This window comes from Triturus cristatus, chromosome 6 (genome assembly GCF_964204655.1).
Source record: "Triturus cristatus chromosome 6, aTriCri1.1, whole genome shotgun sequence".
Taxonomy (NCBI): domain Eukaryota; kingdom Metazoa; phylum Chordata; class Amphibia; order Caudata; family Salamandridae; genus Triturus; species Triturus cristatus.
Genome location: NC_140589.1, coordinates 171822495 through 171844479, shown reverse-complemented (window position 1 = coordinate 171844479; position 21985 = coordinate 171822495). Strand labels below are relative to the sequence as shown.

The window sequence follows — 21985 nt, the reverse complement described above, 5'->3', positions numbered from 1 at the left end:
CAGGGAGTGTTGTCGTAGTTTGCGAGCCACCAGCGGTATCAGCGGCGCTGGGGGAAAAGCGTACGCAAATCTGCCGGACCAGTTCATCCATATCGCATTGCCCTGCGACTGCGGATGTGGGAATCTGGCGGCGAAGCTTTGGCATTTTGCGTTTTCGCTTGTCGCGAATAGGTCTATCTCTGGATGACCCCACTGCTGGAAGTACGGTTGGAGTACTGATGGGTGTAACTCCCACTCGTGCATCTGGTGGCTGTGTCTGCTGAGCAGATCCGCCATCTGGTTGTCCTTGCCAGGGAGGTGTTCCGCCATGAGGAACATGTGCCTCTGAATGGCCCACTTCCACATGCTCTGAGCCAGATGAGACAACTGTGGCGAGTGTGTTCCTCCCTGCTTCTGTATGTAGTACATGGCAGTCATGTTGTCCGTCCGGATCAACACGACTTTGTTGCACAGATGTACTTTGAATGCCTTCATGGCCAGGAAGATTGCCATCAGTTCCAGAAGGTTGATGTGCATCTTCTTCTGTTGTGTCGTCCATAGTCCCTGCACTGTGTAGTGGAGTACATGAGCTCCCCATCCCTGGAGAGACGCGTCCGCTGTCAGTACTATTTGCGGAACAGGCTCTTGGAACGGTCGGCCCTTGCAAAGGTTTTGTGGATTCCACCAATGCAGAGAGTTGTATGCCCGACCGCTCACCAACACTAGGTCTTTCAACTGTCCTTGAGCCTGATTCCACTGACGTGCTAGGCACTCCTGAAGTGGGCGCATATGTAACCTCGCGTGCGGGACTATGAAGATGCAGGAGGCCATCATGCCTATCAACTGCATAAACACTCGCGCTGGAAGCGAGTGATTAGGTTTGAACTTGGAGATCAGCAGTTGTATGCTGTTGATCTTCACTAAATTTGGCTGAGCTGTGGCCGCCAGAGTGTCTATAGTCGCACCTAGGTACTGTTGTACGTGTGCGGGCTGGAGATGGGACTTTGGGTAATTTAGTGAGAATCCCAGACTGTGAAGAAGGTGAATGGTGCGGGACATGTGGCTTGCACATTGCTGGGCTGACTTCGCTTGAACGAGCCAGTCGTCTAGGTACGGGTAGACGTGTATATGCTGCCTCCGTAAATGTGCTGCCACCGTAGCTAGGCACTTCGTGAAAACCCTGGGCGCTGTTGTCACGCCGAAGGGAAGGACTTTGAACTGATAGTGCTGCCCCTGAACAGTGAACCTGAGGTATTTTTTGTGTGAGGGGTGGATGGGTATGTGAAAGTACGCATCCTTGAGGTCCAGTGAGGCTAGGAAGTCTCCCTGCTTGAGAAGCGGAAGGACTTGCTGTAGGGTGAGCATGTTAAAGTGCTCTGAAAGAATGTACTGGTTCAGGGGTCTCAGGTCTAATATAGGCCTGAGCGACCCGTCCTTCTTTGGAATTAAAAAGTAGAGGGAGTAAACCCCCGTACCCTGCTCGTGGATGGGGACGACCTCTATAGCGCCTTTTAGAAGCATACTTTGCACCTCTTGCTGTAAGAGCGTTAAGTGCTCTGAGGACATAGGACGGTTTCTTGGTGGTATTGTGGGTGGAGTGGAGGTTAACTCCAGACAGTAACCGTATTTTACAATATCTTTGACCCACCTGTCTGTGGTGATGGAGTTCCACGTGGACAGGAACCTTTGTAGTCTTCCCCCGACAGGTGTTATGTGGTCGGGAGGAAGGGAGAGGGCGTCACTGCTTGTTCTTGGGGGAGGACCTGGTGTTGCCGTAGCCACGTCCTCTGCCCTTTGTACTGGAGCCACGATATCCACCTCGGGTGTTTTTATCGTAGGTGGTCTGTGTATTGCCTTTGTTATACGTTTGTTGTGACCCCTGTCCTCTACCTGCCCCCTTGTTTCCGGGGCGACGAAAGGAGCCGCTCCGAAAGGACTGAGTTTGGAGGGCGCCCATGGACTATGCAGTGTCCGTGTCCTTTTTTATCTTTTCGAGGGTGGTGTCAACCTCTGGGCCGAATAAATAGTCGGGGTTGACGGGCTGGTTCAGTATGTTGTTTTGTACCTCAGGCTTGAATCCTGAGATTCGTAGCCAGGCATGTCGTCGCAGCATGACGCTTGTGTTAATGGCCCTGGCAGCCGTGTCTGCAGCATCTAGTGCACATTTGATGGAAGCATTTGTGAGTAGCTGTCCCTCTCTGATAAGAATTTCTGCACCTTCTTTGAACTGGTCAGGGAGATGTTGGAGTAGTTGCTCCAATGTGTCATAGTGCGCTCTATCGTAGCGAGCGAGGAGCGCTTGAGTGTTGGCTATGCGCCATATGTTGGCAGCCTGGGCGGCAACTCGCTTGCCGGAGGTCTCTAGCACCTTGGACTCTTTGTCCGGGGGAGGAGCGTCACCTGTCGTTTGCGAGTGTGCCCTCTTGCGAGCATTCGCTACGACGATGGAGTCGAGTGGTAATTGTCCTTTGATGTAAGTAGGATCCCCAGGTGCTGATCTGTATTTTTTATCAATCCTGGGGTTTATCACTCGTGCCCTGGTGGGTTCCTTGAAAATGTCCTTAGCTGGTTTGAGGACCCCCTTCAGCATTGGCAGAGTTTTTACATGTCTTTCTGAGGATGCAAAAGTGTCCATTAGAATGTCATCCTCGATGGTATCTGAGTGAAGCTGTACCCCATGGTTATTTGCAGCACGTTCAATAAGAGCGTTGAACGCCGCAGTATCCTCCGTGGGAGATGTTTTTGCCCCATAGAGTTGTGGGTCCTGTGTATCGAGAGGTGCACTGGGGTCTGCAGGGTCGCCCCAAGTTTGATCAGGGTCCTGCTGGTCATCAGGGTCTGTGTCTACATGGTAGGGTGCTTGGTCATCCATGTAGTCCTCCAATGCATCCGTGTCGGAGCGTGTGGGGGAGAACCGGTGTGGATCCTGGTAGGAGGAATGGAACGGTTCATAAAGGAGAGGTTCTGATTCCACAGGCAGCTTCCTTTTTAGTGGGATCCTGAAAGGGTCCAATGGCGGTTCCGAAGTTATTCTTCGGTCGTGGAGAATCATCCTGCCAGTGTCGGCGTCGATGACACGTGACGGAGACGTCTCGTCCGGTGGAACCGGAGTCTGGGTAACCCGTGTCCTGAGTTGGAACATCTTCGGGATTGTTGACGGAGGCAAGCCGAAGGTAATGTTGGCTGGCCCCGTAGAGGTTGCTGGAGCTCCGATCGGGCCGGAACCAGACGGGTCTTTGAGGGCCGCCGTGGTTTTGTTGCTTTGCGTCGCAGCAGGCCGCACTTGGGGCGTCTTTGAGGCTTTGGCACCGGGCAGGTTCGTAGAGCCGGGCGTGGATTTTTTCGGTGCCGGCGGGTCCTCGAGGGAGCGACGCGAGGCGAAGCAGGCGGTATTGCCCTCGGTGTCGTTGGCGTCGGTAGCCGAGTAGGTTTCTCGGTGCCGATGGCCTTTTTCCGTTTGTCGACTCCGATGTCGCCCGATTCCAGTTCGGCACCGAAGTCCCTCTTGGTGCGGTCGGTGCCGACGCGTTGCGCTGGCGTCGAAGGCCTCGATCCGACCAGCGCCACTTTCAGTTTCGGTTTCGTATGAACCGGAGCAGCTTTCGGTTTCGGTTTTGTGGTAGGGAAACCAGCTGGCTTATGCAGCAATGGCTGCCGCTGAACGTCCGAGGACGGGCCCGAGGGCGGGGCCGAAGAACTACGGGATGGGTCTCGGGTAAGGCCCGAAGGCGATCCCTCGACCGGAGCCAAAGGCTGTGGCGCTGGTGTTTCTTCGGTTTGAACAGGTAGGCCTTGTTCATCATTGGAGCTACTCTCTTCGGCCCCTAAGGCCTCCTCGTCGTCTCCTACCTCGGTGTCGTCTTCACCTCTGTGGAAGAGTGACTCGTCGCCCTCGTCCGATCCGGGGTCGTGTTCGGAAACGGGACTGGAGGGTATGACTTCTAATTCTTCGACGTCGGCCTCGTCGAAGATGTCTGTTGGGGCCGGTGCCGCGTGCCGCGCCTCGAGTCTCGCCGCTCTTCGGTTCCTTAGAGTCTTCTTGGAACGGAACCGGGCACAGGCCATGCATGTCGATTCGTCGTGGTCCGGCGAAAGGCATTTGTTGCACACCGGATGGACGTCGATGTGTGGGTACTTCGCATTGCATACCGGACACCTTTTGAATGGCGTCCTGGATTCCATCGTCGAAGTAGTCGATGGACAGGTAAATGCGAAAGAAGTCGGTGCTGAAAGTTAGTAAACTAACAAAATGCTATCGAAACCCGATCGATAAACAGTACCGACGCGAACTAAAGGCCTTTTGGCCTGGACCCAATTATTTTCCTAACTTGAGCTAAGATAGCACATCCGAACCCAATGGCGGAAAAAAACAATCTAAGGATGGAGAGGATGCCCATGCGCACTGTAGTCCAGGGGAGGAGTCACCTATCCAAGGATACTTCGAAGACTCTTCCAGGACAACAACGTGCAAACATCCGGACCCAACACTAGGCGGCGATCTATGCACAGATATGAATTCAGCAGCCCACATGCCTCGAACATTATTTTCTAACCCACGAGCCAGGTATTTTTTAACCTCACCCACCCATCCACTCCTGACCCTTGCACTCACTCCCCTACAAAACACATAGTCGTTTTCACAACAAAAAGGTGCTCCCACGTAATCGTAGCACGCCCTGTCCCGTAGAGGGGCGGGAAGACCCCTATGATGAAGCATGACACCAAGGGTCCTTTTGGTGTGTGAGGGGTATTTTCAAAACACTGTTTTTCCCCAACATTGTAGGAAACATACATTACCCGGGAGGACATGAAAATATTCTTTCTGAACCTATGATAGAACTGACCAGAGATCACAAAGCAACAATACTGTTGGAGATCAAGTGGCCTCGTGTTTTGAGGGTTATATGCAACAACTATTCTCCTCTCTAACTCCTGCCTTGGTCTCAAGCTGAGATTTGCTAAGCCAAGCCATCTCAACTTTTTTCCAAACGCCCACAAATATCTGAATGCTGAAAGGTGGGTGAAGTTTCTTAGTCCATATACCTCAATCTATGGTGTATGTTCAATGTAAATATCAACACCCACGCAAATCACTTGACCATCTCAAAAATACATCTATCACTACAAGCACAGTTAGTATGGTTATATTACATGACACCTGTTGTATTCAAGAACACATCACCTTATCTGACATCATGGAGGATCCATGGATACAAAGGGGGATCCATTAATTTAGTGAGCATTTCCCCCCCCCAAACCACCAAGTCATCTGCGACACTCATCGACGGGTGAGCTACTCGTGTTCGCCCAATACCACTCACATCTCCCAATGCCCAATATCAGGGGCTCATGATGCCCAGTGTATGGCAATCCAACGTCGCACTAGGATCACACCCAAAGCAATCAATCTAGCTTTTATTTTCAGGCACTTCCGCTGTGAAACAAAACGCAGGAGAAACAATTTTATAGAGCCCCCCAGATCCAGCTTTGCAACTTGTGCCAGGGCTTCCCCTACCCAAAGCTCACAATCCATGGGCACCCCCATGTCATGAGAAGTTAGTCTGCGTTGGGTTATCTGCATCTACTGCATGCAGAGGGAGATCTTGGAGAGTTATTTAGGAGTCATACATTCTGTGGAAATAGTGATACTTTTCATAGGCTTTCTTCCATTCCACATATGTCAAGTCTTTGGCCAATGGGTACTACCGGGCTCGATCAGTTGTACCTCCCCTAGCAGCCTCCAAGACTAAATGAAAGGGAGTGATCACTTGTCTGCAACCTGATAGTGCTAACAACGCTTGCAGTGAGGTGTGTTCCTGCGGAGTGTCAGGAATGTGGACCAGATCATTCACGTATTGCGCACTAGCATAGTGTAAAAACTGTTGCGGTCTCTCCACAACCCCCCCACCCCGAGCCATGGTGTGTTGAGATATCTTTATGCATGTTATAAAAAGGCTTCAGTGCCCATAAGGCTATACTCTCTGCAAAGGTGGACCTGCTGTCTATTTTATAGACCAATTTATGGTCATGGGCGCCACACACACCATTCGCGGGATGCTGCCCTTGAGCAATGGCCGGCGCTTCTCATGTTTATTTTCTGCATCATGCGCACTTGAAGTTTTGTTTTTAATTCTTTGAAGTGGCGGCGGTGGGCGCCACACACTAGCGGGACGCTGCCCTTGGGCAATGGCTGGCGCTTCTCATGTTCATTTTCTGCGCTTTCACCTTTATTTTTTTGGTAACATTGGCCGCCACACACAACTCGCGGGAGGCGCTCTGAGGTAGTGAATGGTTTTCTTCAAAAATGAACTGGTTTATTTTCTGGGCACCATTCACGCTTCCACTTTTATTTTTTGGTTACAATGGCAGCGGTGGCCGCCGCACAGATTACTCGCGGGAGGCGCTCTGAGGGAGTGAACGGCTTCTTCTAAAATGCACTCAACCTCAATTGCAAAGCAAATTAGTGCAGTGATTAGTCTGCCGAAGGTGATTTGGGTAGCTAGTCTGATGGCTCGAGAGCCTACATACAATGCAAAAGACAACTCCTTGTTGCCTGGCCTGACTGATGGCTGTTACATGTGGCAGTAAGCGGGCATTTGATTTCTGACTGCATCTTTGAGTAACAGGTGCATAAAGCACGTCACAGAGGATCCACGATGCATATAATAGTCTTTGGAGTACTGAAGCAGACTCTGCCAGGCTGAACCTCAACTATTACAGAGACGGATATCATGCTTTCAGTTTCGGCTTGTTGCAAAGCAAACCGCCTTGTATTTACTGGCCATATTTATGGTCTTCTCCTCATGCAGGGTTGCTTTGGCAAGAATGGCGATTATTTACCATTTGTAAATTTTGTCGGACGATGGTACACTTAACGATATGTGTACTAACTAATTGTACTCACAGTTTGTAGCCAATAATGAAATGTAAAAATGCGACGAGAAAACCCTAGTGTCATATTTGTGCCAGGTGCTTTAGGCGTTTGAGGGAGATTTACTTGTAGGAGCAAAAAAGGGCAATCATGCACACTAACATTCTTTATTCATGATTTAAATGCGTTACTACCTCAATTAAACAGTGTTACAGTCACTGTTACCAACAACGAAGCACTGGTGGCCACAGCAACCACAGATGCAAGCAAATGTGCACTCTCCTCAAACTATGAGCTAGTACAGATGTAACTAACTTTTGTATCAATTTTTTTACAATTCCAAAGGGGTTTATATATCTGGTTTGTGTCCTGTTAGATAGTGGTTGTTTATAATATTAATTATATCAGTACAGGGTACATAGGCAGCTAGTTTGTTGCTTATTTTGGCACTGGTGGCAGAGTCTAAACAATGTGCTATGGTTATAACTGGTGCTTTCAATAGGCCGGTACTGAGTACCAGCACTTTTTAGGTCGAGCCTGGGCAGAGCATCTGCAGCTGCCTCTATTGGAGTATGAAATAGAAGCCTTGTCCACTCTCCGCCCATAATTGGCATTGGCTTGTGTCATTGCCCTTCGTAAATGCTGGCTTCTGATTCGCTAATAGGCTTGTTAGTCCCTCCTTAGTACCGCATGGTCTTAATTTATAACCTACAATGAGGACTGGACCTTTTACTTCGGTTGTTACACTGTATGTCTTATTTAGTCTATAAGCACCATTTTCTTTAATCAGTTTCTCCTATTGCAGGCACAATATGCTTTCCTACAACATTCAGTGCGCTATGTGTGCTTTCACTTTCCGAGCAGCCTGGGACAATACTGCAGCTTCTTTGAATAGGCCTCGCATTTACAAGAGTTTGAGCTATTGGCATTGTAAATGACAATGCCTTTTATTTAGGTGTTAATTAGCCAAACAGAAAAATAAAAGGCATTGTCATTTACAATGCCAATAGCCTAAACTCTCGCAAATGCGAGACCCATTGCATTGCAAATGCTTGTTCCCAGTGAGGGCCCTCATCGAACCAACTCACCAAGGGCTACCCGAGAGAGTTTCAAGGTATCCAACTTTACTGGGCTGCACTTCCCTGCCCACACTAGGTCACACAACAACCTGCCCAGGAAGATGAACAGTGCAGCCAAAACCAGACAGCACATTCTGCAAAACGAACAAGCAACATGGCAAAAACACTTTTGTCCAGGGCAACCCATCATATCACAGACAGCAGGAGTGTTTTCCAGAAATCCACAGACTGATGCAATCCATCTATCATCTTGCCCACCTTAAGGTCCTACTAAGCCATCTCACATCTGGTTACCCAGTCTCAGACACCAAATCTTCTTCTCCCTCTCCAAGTGCAGGCCCAGGCCTCCGGGGAGGGTCTTGCCCACCCGTCCCAGTTTGCCTAGCAGGAATAATTTGGATTTACCTTTGTTGGTACAAATCCCGGAAACTTCCACAAACCCCCTGCAATACTTCCAACAAATGGGGCATAGACCTCACCGGGTATTGCAGATACACTAACGTGTACATAGAACTAAATGGGACACGGTCGCAAACTGAATGCCTTACAGCTCGAGGGCTTACCATAGGGGGAGACCAGTGGTTCGACTGCAGGCGCGGACAATATCAGAGACAGAGAGCAGCACTTCCTTGTCCCCCTGCCCAACAATCATGTTACTGTTCTAACGCAAGGATGACTGGGTTGGTCAGCCTATTTCCTGACAAAAAATAAAATTCCCATCAAAACATTTAGGCAAGGCACTTTCAAAGCAGGTTACTTACGGGAGATAGACATGAGGATAGTTTTCCCACAGACTTTTTGGATTTGATAAATATCCTTCCTGAAAGACAACACAAAAATGCGCATTAGAAAAAAATCAAATGAAGCATTTATCACATGGCGCATCTGTAAGCAGCAAGACACTGTTTGCAAACAACGCATACTAAGAACATTCCCAGCCTGCCTGGGACAAGAGTGATATGAGCATGGTAGTAGGTATGGGGTCTGCATGCGTGTTGAGGTAGTGCTGCACATGCAGCTTATTTACGACATGTCTGGCCCCAAGGTGGCAGTTTCCCAGCCCTACATCATTGCCTCCATTCTCCTAAGCTTTTCTACATCAATGCTGCTTTTTACTCTCCGTATGAAGAACATTCTGGTATAAATTCCCGATTAGCTGTTTATTGATTTAATGTTATAGTGGTGAAATTGTCACATCTTTGTCAAGCACAAGATCTGCTCTAATGAGCTCAAGGTAAGGCAGAGTTACATAAATATTTTAAAGAAATAAGTACAAAAATGGTATTATGGTGTTGTTAAAGCTTCACTTCAAATAGAGGCAGATCAGTATGTAGGCAATACATTAAACATAAGAAAGAACCCAAAAGAAAAAAACTATATTAAAGCAGTAAGTAACTGTAAATAAGGCGAGCCCTTGCAATTTGCAGTCCACTGTCAAAGCCCTTGATGTCAAGTTGTATTGGGGCCCTATCTGTTTTGGTAAAAATATTGAATATGCTACTTACCAGTATGCATCTGTTCTTGGCATGTAGGGCTGCTGACATTCATATCTGTGCATAGATCGCCGCCTAGTGTTGGGTCCGGATGATTGCACATTGTTGTCCTGGAAGAGTCTTCGAAGTATCACGAGATAGCTGGCTCCTCCCCTGGACTACAGTGCGCATGGGCATCCCCTCCATCCTTAGATTGTTTTTCACCATTGTGGCATAGATGGAGTGTAATACAGTGAAAGATGACCATGCTAACTAGTAATTACTGAATGCTACAGCTGCTACAGGCGCTGGGGAGGAGGGTGGGCGATATGAATGTCAGCAGCCCTACATGCCAATAACAGATGCAAACTGGTAAGTAGCATATTCGAGGCATGTGGGCTGCTGAATTCATATCTGTGCATAGATTATATAGCAGTCCCTCCATTAGCAGCGGCTGCCCGTGCCAGCTGCAGCAGTCTGAAAAAGAGTTTTGAGAACAGCCTGTCCTACAGCTGCCTGCTGTCTGGAGTGTACATCTACACAGTAGTGCTTGGTAAATGTATGTATAGTGGACCATGTGGCTGCTCTACATATCTCCTCTAAAGGAATATTTCCCAGGAAAGCCATGGAGGCCCCTAACTTTCGTGTAGAGTGGGCCCTTGGAACAATTGTTAGTGTGCGATTAGCTTTTTCATAGCAAATCTGTATACACTTAACTATCCCCCTAGCTATTCCTGCTTTGGAAATGGGGTTGCCTTTGTGCTGTGGAGAAAAGGCAACAAACAGTGGTTTTGTTTTCCTGAAAGTTTGCGTTCTGTCAATATAGTATAGGAGAGCTCTTATCAAGTGTGTGGAGCATTCTCTCCGCTATATTTTCAGGATTAGGATAAAACACGGGCAGTTCTATGGATTGGTCCATATGGAACTGCGAAATCACCTTGGGCATGAATGTAGGGTTGGTGCGTAGTACTACCCTGTTTGCATGAACTTGTATAAATGGCTCTTGAATGGTTAGTGCTTGAAGTTCACTAACTCGTCTTAGGGAAGTAATGGCAACTAGGAAAGCTACTTTCCATGTTAGAAATTGAATCTCACAGGAGTGTAGAGGTTCAAAAGGTGGTCCCATAAGTCTGGTGAGGACCACATTTAGGTTCCAGACTGGTGAAGGAGGGTGTCGTGGGGGAATCACACGCCTGAGTCCTTCCAAGAAGGCTCTGATGGCCGGCACCTTGAACAGAGAGAGGTGCTGCCTATTCTGAAGGTAAGCTGCCAGTGCGGTTAAATGTATACGGATGGAATTGTATGCCAGATTGCATCGGTATAAGTGTAATAGATAACAGATAATGTTTTGTGTTGATGCATCAAGCGGATTGATGTCATTATTTTTACAATAAATGACAAATCTTTTCCACTTAGCCGCGTAGCAGGCTCTGGTAGTGGGTCTCCGTGCCTCCTTGATCATAGTCATACAGTCTGGAGGCAAGTTTAGGTAGCCAAATTCTAAGATCTCAGGAGCCATATTGCCAGGTTCAGCTGTTGCGGATCTGGGTGCTGAATCTCGCCGTGGCTCTGCGTTAAAAGTGTGGGTGTGAGCCGTAGCCGTTGATGCGGTACCACGGAGAGTTCCAGAAACGTGGTGTACCAAGGCTGACGTGCCCACGTTGGAGCAACCAGGATGAGAGTCATTGAGTGTTGCTTGAGTTTGCGTGCCACCAGCGGTATTAACGGCGCTGGGGGAAAAGCCTACGCAAATCTGCCGGACCAGTTCATCCATATTGCATTGCCCTGTGCATGTGGGAAACTGGCGGCAAAGTTTTGGCATTTTGCGTTTTCCTTTGTGGCGAATAGGTCTATGTCTGGATGACCCCACTGCTGGAAGTACGGTTGGAGTACTGATGGATGTATTTCCCACTCGTGCATCTGGTGGCTGTGTCTACTGAGCAGATCTGCCATCTGGTTGTCTTTGCCTGGGAGGTGTTCCGCCATGAGGAAGATGTTCCTCTGAATGGCCCACTTCCACATGCTCTGAGCCAGATGAGACAACTGTGGCGAGTGTGTTCCTCCCTGCTTCTGTATGTAGTACATGGCAGTCATGTTGTCCGTTCGGATCAACACGACTTTGTTGCACAGGTGCAGTTTGAATGCTTTCATTGCTAGGAAGATTGCCATCAGTTCCAGAATGTTGATGTGCATCCTCTTTTGCTGTGTCGTCCATAGTCCCTGCACTGTGTGATTGAGTACATGAGCTCCCCATCCCTGGAGAGACGCGTCCGCCGTCAGTATGATTTGTGGAACAGGCTCCTGGAACGGTCGGCCCTTGCAAAGGTTTTGTGGATTCCACCGATGCAGAGAGTTGTATGCCCGACCGCTCACCAACACTAGGTCTTTTAATTGTCCGTGGGCCTGATTCCACTGACGTGCCAAGCACTCCTGAAGCGGGCGCATATGTAATCTTGCGTGCGGGACTATGAAGATGCAGGAGGCCATCATGCCTATCAACTGCATAAACACTCTTGCTGGGAGTGAGTGTTGAGGTTTGAATTTCTTTATGAGCAACTGAAGGCTGTTGATCCTGACTGAATTTGGTTGTGCCGTGGCTGCCAGAGTGTCTATGGTTGCGCCGAGGTACTGTTGTACGTGGTCGGGTTGAAGGTGGGACTTTGGATAATTCAGAGAGAAGCCCAGGCTGTGAAGAAGGTGAATGGTGTGGGACATGTGGCTGGCACAGTGCTGGGCCGACTTTCCCTGGATAAGCCAGTCGTCCAGATAAGGATAGACTTGTATGTGTTGTCTCCTTAAGTGTGCCGACACTGTAGCCAGGCACTTGGTGAAAACTCTGGGTGCCGTAGTTACCCCGAAAGGGTGGACTTTGAACTGGTAATGCTGATTGAGAACAGTGAACCTGAGATACTTTCTGTGTGAGGGGTGTATGGGTATATGGAAATACGCATCCTTGAGGTCTAATGTTGGAGAAAGTCTCCCTGACTGAGCAACGGTAGTACTTGCTGCAGAGTGAGCATGTGAAAATGCTCCGAGAGAATGTAACGGTTTAGAGGTCTTAAATCTAGTATGGGTATGAGAGATCCATCCTTTTTGGGGATCAGAAAATACAGTGAGTACACCCCTGATCCTCGTTCCTTTGCAGGCACGAGTTCTATGGCTCCTTTTTGGAGCATACTGAGAACTTCCTGTTGAAATAAGTGCAAGTGCTCTGCGGACATATGATGGTGTCTTGGTGGTATGTTGGGTGGAGTGGACGTGAACTCTAGACAATAACCGTACTGGATAATTTCTCTCACCCACCTGTCCGTAGTAATGGATTCCCAGACTGGCAGGAACTGTTGGAGTCTCCCCCCCGACAGGTGTTACGTGGTCGGGGGGCAGTGACAAGGCGTCACTGTTTGTTGGTGGCGGAGGACCTGGAGCTGTTTCCACGGCCTCTGCCTTTGACGTTGTTGCCACGGTATCCACCTCTATTATTTTTATTATAGGTGGTCTGTGCACCTCCTTTAGTGTACTGCGACTGTTGGGAGTTTTGGCTTCTTGATGGCCCTCTGTTGCTGGAGCGACGAAAGGACCCACTCCGAAACTGCTGTGATTGCAGAGCCCCCATAGACTTTGCAGTCTCTGTATCCTTTTTGAGTTTTTCTAGGGTGGTGTCAACCTCGGGGCCAAAGAGGGCCAAAGAGGGAGTTAGGGTTGACAGGTTGATTAAGTATAGTTGTTTGTATTTCTGGTTTGAATCCAGAGATTCTTAACCAAGCATGCCGTCTTAACATGACGCTGGTGTGAATCGCCCTAGCTGCAGTGTCAGCTGCGTCAAGAGCGCACTTAATGGAAGCGTTGCGGATAAGCTTCCCTTCTGTAATCAGGGATTCTGCTCCTTCTTTATACTCATCTGGGAGGTGCTGGAGCAGTGTCTCTAGGGTATCATAATGTGCCCTGTCGTATCTAGCTAGAAGCGCCTGAGTGTTGGCTATTCTCCAGATGTTAGCTGCCTGTGCAGCAACCCTCTTTCCTGATGTTTCCAAGACCTTCGACTCTTTGTCTGGGGGAGGAGCATCACCCGTTGTCTGTGAGTTGGCTCTCTTCCGAGCATTGGAAACCACCAAGGAGTCTAAAGGCAACTGTCCTCTTGTGGTCTCCTTAAAAAATGTCAGTAGCTTGTTCGAGGACCCCCTTTAGCATGGGCAGAGTCTTAACAGATCTTTCTGAGGTAGAGAAGGTATCCATTAGAAAGTCGTCCTCAATAGGATCAGTGTGGAGCTGTACGTCATGATTGTTGGCGGCTCTTTCAATGAAGGCATTGAAAGCAGCCGTATCCTCTGTAGGAGACGTTTTCACCACATATGCTTGTGTGTCTGGAGCAGTATGTGGGTCCCCTGCATCAGTATTGTCCACCCAAGGCTGGTTCTGGTCTTCAGGGTCAGTGTCCATAGGATAAGTGTCCTCTATATCATCAACATCTCCAGCATCCACATTAGAGTGTGTGGGTGAGAATGACTGAGGGTCTGTGGCACAATATGGAAGTTGTTCCACTAGAACTGGTGATGTTGGTCGTTTTCTCTTCAATGGAATTTTGTAGGGCTCCATTGGTGTCTCCGACACTATTTTCCGCTTGTATATAGAAAGTCTACCAGTATTGGCATCGATAAATTGCCTGGGATCCTCATCAACGCGAGGTATTGCAACCGCTCTCTTTTCTGTTGGAATGCCTGCCGGTGCCTCGACAGATTTCTTCGGGTCGAGAGGTTCCTGGGGGTCGAGACCCTTCTTGGCGTCGAACATTTTTGGTCGCACCGCAGGTGGGAGTCCAAACTTGATGGGTGTCGACGCGATGTGAACCGCGCTGACCGTTTTGGGCTGCGGGGCCGTGTCTGCGCCAACCATGGAAGCCTTGGTTTGGATGCGTAATAACGACTCCGACACCTTCTGCTTCACAAAGGGAGACGGCGCCGCGGATTGGACACGATCCTTCGACGCCCTTTTGGTTGTGGCCTCAGGCCCCGTACTGAATGTCGTTTTCGGGCCACGAAGACTGGAATGGGGGGGCTCTCGTGGGCCGCTCGCCACATGTGTGTCGACGCTCCTGGGCGTCGATATTTTCGGGTCGGCAACCTTGACCTTGATGGTAGGTGCCGCCTTCGGCTCGATGTTCGTAAGACTCCTCTCGGCGTCGACAGCCTTCTTTTGCATGTTCGGCTCCGAGGGCTTCGAGGCCTTGGTGCCGTGGAGAGACTCCTTCACTTTCGGTTTCGGTGCCATTGCCTTCAGTTTCGATTCTCGTCGATCGAGTGATGGCGCTTTCGATACCGACGGCTCTTTAGGATAGTTCGACGCCGGGCATTTAAGCGGGGCGGAAGAACAAGAGGAATGATCTTGGCTAAGGCCTTGTGGCGATCCCGCGACCTGAGCCTTATCGAGTGTCTCTTTGGGCCCTGAGTGGACCTGTGGGCGTAGCTCCTCTTCCGAGCTATCCTCCTCGGCCCCAAGGGCCTCTCCGTCGTCTCCTACCTGTTCGACGACTTCATCATCCTCTTCATCTAGAATATGTTCGTCCTTGGCATCATAGTCTGATTCACGCTCCGACGCCGACGATATCTCTCTTTGAACTTCAAGGTCCACGACCTCATCTTCGGTCCCGAAGTTGTTGTCCGGGTTTGGCGCTACTTTCTGCGCCTCGAGCCGAGCTGCTCGACGAATGCGAAGTGTTTTCTTCGATCGAAACCGGGAGCACGCCATACAGGTGGCTTCGTCGTGGTTTGGAGAGAGGCACTTGTTGCACACCGGGTGCACGTCGAAGCGAGCATATTTAGCGTTGCAAAGAGGGCAACGCTTGAAGGGGCTATTCGATGTCTTAGGTTCCATCGTCGATCTGGATCGGCGCGGACGTCGAAGGGCCCGAACGAAAACAATACCGACGAGGCCTAACTACTCTAAGAGCTAAGATTAGGACATCCGAACCCAATGGCGGAAAAAAACAATCTAAGGATGGAGGGGATGCCCATGCGCACTGTAGTCCAGGGGAGGAGCCACCTATCTCGTGATACTTCGAAGACTCTTCAGGACAACAATGTGCAATCATCCGGACCCAAAACTAGGCGGCGATCTATGCACAGATATGAATTCAGCAGCCCACATGCCTCGAACATAAAGCACTCATTACAAACACCTGCATCAGTGGTGGTGCTGGGCCAGAGAGCTAAACTTTGGGAATGGCTGCAAAAAGCCAGGCAACCATGAAGCCACACGGAGTTAACATCAGCCCACAAAAAAAAGCAGCTATATGATTTCTCTCTGTATGGCTACTGATTTGCAGTTTAATTATTTGGATTGCATTGAAAGGTTCTCCCATGGTGAGATAAACCAGGTTTCTGGAAAAAGCTGCTCTGATGCGAACTCCTACAATGGTATGGAGCTAGCGATACTTCACCACACACTACAGGCTGGCCGACTCAAAGGACCAAAGCTACCACTGCTCTTAATGCAGCTGGGAACAGTTAAAGGACAGACGATCTATGCCAGTATCCCTCTTATTAATAGGTCCACAGAGATGGACTGCTCCGTTGGGTGATTTCCAGCTCTTTAATAACATTTAAAAAATACAGGGAAAAGTCCCATATACAAGGCCTAGAGAGATGGTCCCTAAAGGGATTATTCACAAGGGAATATTTAGTCCAGCAAATCTTGCTTGGAGGATAATCAGAAATACTGTCACCATAAAATAAGGTCACACACAGATTGTACAACACAGTGTTCTTCAGAGTTCCACGTTTCTGAATTAAACAATGAGGGAGTTCTTTGTTTAGACAGATGGTTTCTCACAACAAAGAACACGGTTTGCACCAACACACCCTAGAAAGCACAATAAGCCCATTGCAGGAGAACCCAACTAAGCAGCTCGGAACCAAAACATGCACCACTCTACCACAGAAACAGCTTAAGTACTAAACTGCAGTTGCTGAGAGGCAGAATAAAAAGTCCAGCACCCACGATAGTAGCCCAGAAACAGACTAGGGGTCCGATTAAGATTTGTGCGGAAAATTTCCGCCTGACATCGCCTCGGATTCGGGACAGACTGACTTGCGGTTCCGCCCGACCGATTACGATGCGACCGAACACTGTCGGATTCCCATTGTTTCCTATGGGAGCCCGCATTCCGCCCCCGACAACACAGGTTCTTATGGGGAAATGGGGTGTGTGTGTAAATCCCTGCACCCTGTCGCGTGCACCCCATTGTGCCAGCCACACAGTGCCAGGTTTTACAGGGGGGTCCGTTAGGTACCCCCTCGACCCCCACACAGAGGCCGCAGGGTGGAGGGGAGCCTGCTAGGGACCCCCAAAGTCACTTTCTGACAGCCTTTTCATGTTGTACAGGCCAACCCTGAGAGGCTGTTGGAAATTGGCATCGTAATCGCACAGTCGGAAACACTGTACTCAGAGGTGTATGATGCAGTTGCGACCGATACGAATTCTACGAGAGCCAGATGGAACGAATTCGGAATGACCGAGCGGTTTACATTCCGACCGCGAACATCGTCGGGCGGATTGTAAACCAACCGAGTCAGCCGGAAGGTTCCGACACTGTCAGTAGGAGGCTTTCCACTCGACATCGTAATCGGCCCCTAAGTAGCAGAGAACCCAACTATACAGCCCAGCATGCACCTGGCCGAGTACCCCAGCAAAGCAACGTAAACTTTGTAATGTTTGGATTAGTTACAATCATTACACACTTTCTCAGCTCAAAATTAGTCAAATTCATGTAACACTATCGTAAATGCTACATTTACTTGTATACAAGTTTTAATATAATTTGTTATAAAGAGCAGTTAACACAAAATAATCAAAGTCCAAATGTCTGAACGTGCAGACTACGTGCATTACGGTTTTGAGCCCGATGAGCAGAGTCTACACAGGTTTTATTTATATTTCTGCTCTGCTGTATTTCCACTTATGTTTCCCAGAGGAAAGCAGCATAAAGAGAAGGGACATTATTTTATGTCTTGTAGATGGGTCAGCTTCAGCATCTAAATAGTCTTGTATCATTCTCATTTCATATGAGATTATATAAGGCACATGTTTTCTTTTTCGACCACCCAAACAGCCACGTACTCTTGACTTAGTACAAGTTGGGCCACTAATGCCGCTTTAAAGTCCGCAAGTGTTTGTGCACCATCCCAGATCTCACTTGCTCCCAACAGTTCTTTTCCACTGTCAAGTTATTTGGTCCATGGGCATGCACAATAATAATAATATCCTGAGTAACCTATGTCTAAATACATGATTTTGACTGAGCCAAGCCTTGTAGTCTCAGTCTACAGCACAGATTTAAAAAGAAGCTAGGTCCACCACCTCCTGCCTTATTCCACCAAATTCTAGGCTGAGTTGGGCTGGACTCGTACAGTTTCCCAACTCACACTGGGCTTTCTCCAACCATATGTTTAATTTGCCTGGGTATGCACACAGCACATTAGTTAGTGGTCAAATGTCCTTTATGTTTTATATTATTGCATTAGCTGAAGGACTATAAAGTTCAGCATACAGTCTACAATGAGCAAATATTAGGGACACATTCTTAATTTTTTGTTAGTTTGGCTAGGTGGTAGGGTATAGCGCCCAAGTTGCTTATCCAGACAGATCGGTAGTTGTAAATTGTGTGGTTTTCTAATTTTCCGTTACCAAGTAACCAGGGACTTCTGGACTTGTGTCTTTTTAATGGAATACCATCATCATGGTCTCAGGGCTGCTCATAAGCAAGTTATTGCTCTTCTTATAATAGTTCAGGGCATGCAGAGCTCTTTGAAGCCATACTCTGGTGCAACCCAGCACTACTGTGTTATGGGTATACCGCAGTAGATGTATAGGAGACGGTTTCCACTTGGGTGGAAGCACTTTTGCCTTTGCCATGGCTGGGCCAAGGTCAGCAGAGCAGAGGCTGAAGAGCAGCCACCCACTTGTGATAATGCGACCTGGGAACTTGTTCCCATGCCCCAGCTTACCCTAAACCCTTGTGTTCTTGTACAGGATATGAATGGCCCTTATCGTGTTGTACATGGTGGGTGGGCCTAGGGAGCAGCAGTGAAAATAGGCGGAGACATACAGGGTTTAAAAATCAGATGCGAGTCAGCCGGTGTGGGTGCACAACGGAGGTTGAGCCGAGTGGTTTTCCGATGGCAAAGAATCGTGGAAGGATTAAAGGTACAAACTGGGGTTTCGTGAGAGATTTAGATAGATGCATGGTTCATAAACAGTTACGAGTTAGATTGTGTGTTTTACAACGGTGTTTGAGCTAAGTATTTTTTCGGTTGTAAACAACTGCTGAACGATTAAAAGTACAAACTGGGGTGATGGGGAGAAACTTAGATAAACGGCACAACCAAGGGGATTTATTTGGTTTAAAAATAACAAACACGAGGTAACGAGGGTGGTTTTACAATGATGTTTGAACTGAATAGTGGCTGAACTCATTGCTGAATGACCACGAGAATATACGGGGGTAAAATCACCAGCGGCTCAGATGAGAACAAGAGCGGTACGAAGGTTATTTCGTTCTTTTTTTCATTTTGTTTTCTTGTTTGGGAGGTTTATTTTGGCTGCACAAAGTGGGGATCGATTGTAAGAAAAGTTGAACAGTAAGCACTATGGTTTAGGATATGCATGTTTACTTACTGAAGTAGTATGGTTTACAGATATTGTTATGCATACGACACAGGGTTGTTATTAATTTTACTTAAATTGTGTGTGATTGATGTACATTTTGTAATCATTGTAGATACCCCTGAAGAAGGTCGAAATTTGACCGAAATTCATTGGGTGAATCAATTTGTATTGGAGGATGGAGTTCTCTTACGTGCCTGTGAATAGGCCCGGATGGGCAATTCCTGTGTAATTTAAACGCGTGAAAAATGTGAACTTCCTTTTTTGGACGCGACGGATTAAATGGTTAAAAATGGAAATAAAATTGGATGAACTTTGGCAACACTATGGAGTATGTGTAAAATTGTTTCACAAATGTGTATCCAGCTGTGCAACTCTTTTGGGACACGAATTTCGCGTGTCTCAACTTCGGCATGAATCCTTATAGCATGCTGCCTGTGCCCCATTCCTGTAACTTCCTCCATACCAAACCTCTATGCACACTGTCCAAAGGAACTGAATAGCCAAAGAGCATAAGAAAAGGCTTGTTCAAACATGTACGTAGTGGTTCGCCAGAATTGAAATCTCCAGAATATTAACAGTAGTACTGCATTTTGAGAATGGCAAAATCTTATTTTTGTACACCCATAATTCAAGTTCTTCCGCGATGAGCCTTGATAGATTTCACTACATATATCCAGGAGAGTTATTAACCTATAATTTCTGGGATCGACTATGTCTCCTTTCTTTAAAAGTGGGCATAAAACTGATCTCTTCCAGGAGTCCGGTATCATGGCTATTTTTAGGGCTAAAGAAAACAAAGAAGTCACTCACTGTTTTGAAAAGGATTGATTTTAAAAATTGCTGGTGGTAGACCATTTACTACTGGAACACTGTATTTCCTCCACACATTTATCGCCTTTCTGGCTCTTTTCTAATTTACCTCAATATGAATGTTTACTTTAACAGATCCATCTGAAGCCATATCCAAGATTGACACTTGGATTGGTAAATAAAAACAATACTTTTTGAGAGTGCATGCTCAAATTAAAAAAAGAACATTTAAAAAAGAAAAGAAAAAAAGTATGGTTAGACTGGCCTATCGGGGAACCTGGGAGCGCCAGAAGAGCTGATCTGACACGACAGTATGGGGCTGGATTATTTTGCAGTTTGTGCGTCTGTGTTATAGCTTGGCCGTCTTGTTTTTACTGTTGATTTCCCCGATATTACCACAAACATTGCCTACAACAAGCACAAATGCATGCATTCTCCAATATCTTGCAAAACATCTATACAACATGTCTTTCAAAGTTCAAAACCTACCCGATTTGCAAATGTGGGCCACTTTTATAGATAACTGATTCACTAATGGGGGCCACTTTTATTTTGGTACCACGGCCTATTTTTTATCCCCAGTATTAAGGTGGAATAGAGGACTGCAGAACAAATTACTAACTTTCGGTAATGCGTATCTGGTAGAGACTATCTACCTGCAGAATCCTTACCATAGAATATTCCCAGGCACCAGACTGGATCCGGAAATTATTGACTAGTAGTACACGCGGTTAGGTAGTGTTGATCTCAGTGTAGCGTCAGTCGCGCTGGAAATGTCGTCTGTGGTGCCTATCTAGGTGCCGCCCCAGCACGTTGACATTTGCTTCTTTTTGCAACTTTCCATGGCAGATATGCGGAGCAACGAAGAACCTGGACTATTGGTGTGCGTATCTAGGGCCCTTACCAGGTTTAGCCCTTTATAAATCAGTCCGCAGAGCTGGACCGAGGGGAGGGTATGTAAGGAATCTGCAGCTACTTTCTACCAAATAAGGTGTTACCGAAGGTAAGTGACTTATTTATCGGATACTTCCAGCCACAGATTGCTTACGTTAGAATAGATACCCAAGGAGGACCTCCCAGAAGGTGGGGTTGCAATAAGTACTAAACTAAAATGTCCTGTAGAACTGAACAGGCAAAATGACTGTCATTCTGACCTGACTGTTCAGGCGGTCATGTTTTGCAAGCACATGCAAGGAAGCCCACATTGCTGGCTGACAGATGTCCAGGACAAGAATTCCGCTAGCTAACACAGTGGTTGCAGTCTTGGGTCTGGTAGCGTGAGCATGCAAACCCTTAGGTGGTTGCTTTTTGGCCAATGCGTTGCAGATTTTGATGCAAGGCACTAGCCATTGTAAGATGGTCCACTTCTACAACGCCCTCCCTTTCTTGGCCCCGACACACCCCACAAAGAGTTGATCGTCCACCCGGAACTCACAAGTACGATCAAGGTAGAAAGACAATGCTCTTCAGATCTAGTCGGTGGAGTCTCTCCTCTTGTTTAAAGGAAAGAGGAGAAGCGTAAAAGGTAGGCCGAGTGATGGACTGGCCTATGTGGCCTTTGGTCAAAAGGATGCTCAAGTCCTAAGGACCAGCTTATAGGGGTAGAAGATAAGGTACGGAGGATTTGCTGACAGTGTCTGTAACTCACTGACCCTCCTGGCAGATGTTATCGCCACTAGAAAGGCTGTTTTGATGGTGAGAAGTCTCAGTGGGAAGTTGTGGAGCAGCTAAAAGAGAGAACAGGGCTGTAAGAACCAGATTTAGGTCCCATTGGGGCATAATATAAGGTGCTGGTTGGAGCATATGCTGGAGACCTTTCAGGAATCTATTGACAATAAGGGATTTGAAAAGGGATGGCTGGTCTGGCACCTGCAGAAATGGCAGAAAGATACATTTTTCATGTGCCCAGCGCAGAGCCTTGCTGAGCCAAGGAAAGAATTATACTATACTAAGGTCAAGTACATGGGTGGGCTCGCCTTCAACACCTCATCGTCGCGATAAGGGGAGACTGGCACCCCTGATCATCACATTGGTGAACACCTGAGGGGCGCTGGTGAGGCCAAGTGGGAGCACAGCAAACGGAAAGTGCTCTTGGCCCACTGTGAACAGTAGGT

At 47.8% G+C, this 21985-nt stretch overlaps 1 protein-coding gene across 1 annotated transcript in view; it reads right to left on the bottom strand.

Annotated features, from left to right (window-relative positions):
• The window catches only part of TRAM2 (translocation associated membrane protein 2), a 263049-nt gene that overhangs the window by 66705 nt on the left and 174359 nt on the right, over positions 1-21985 (bottom strand). The window contains exon 5 of the mRNA XM_085610442.1: positions 8691-8749. Within this exon, the coding sequence (XP_085466568.1) occupies positions 8691-8749 (59 nt within the window). The remainder of the gene's footprint in view (positions 1-8690; positions 8750-21985) is intronic.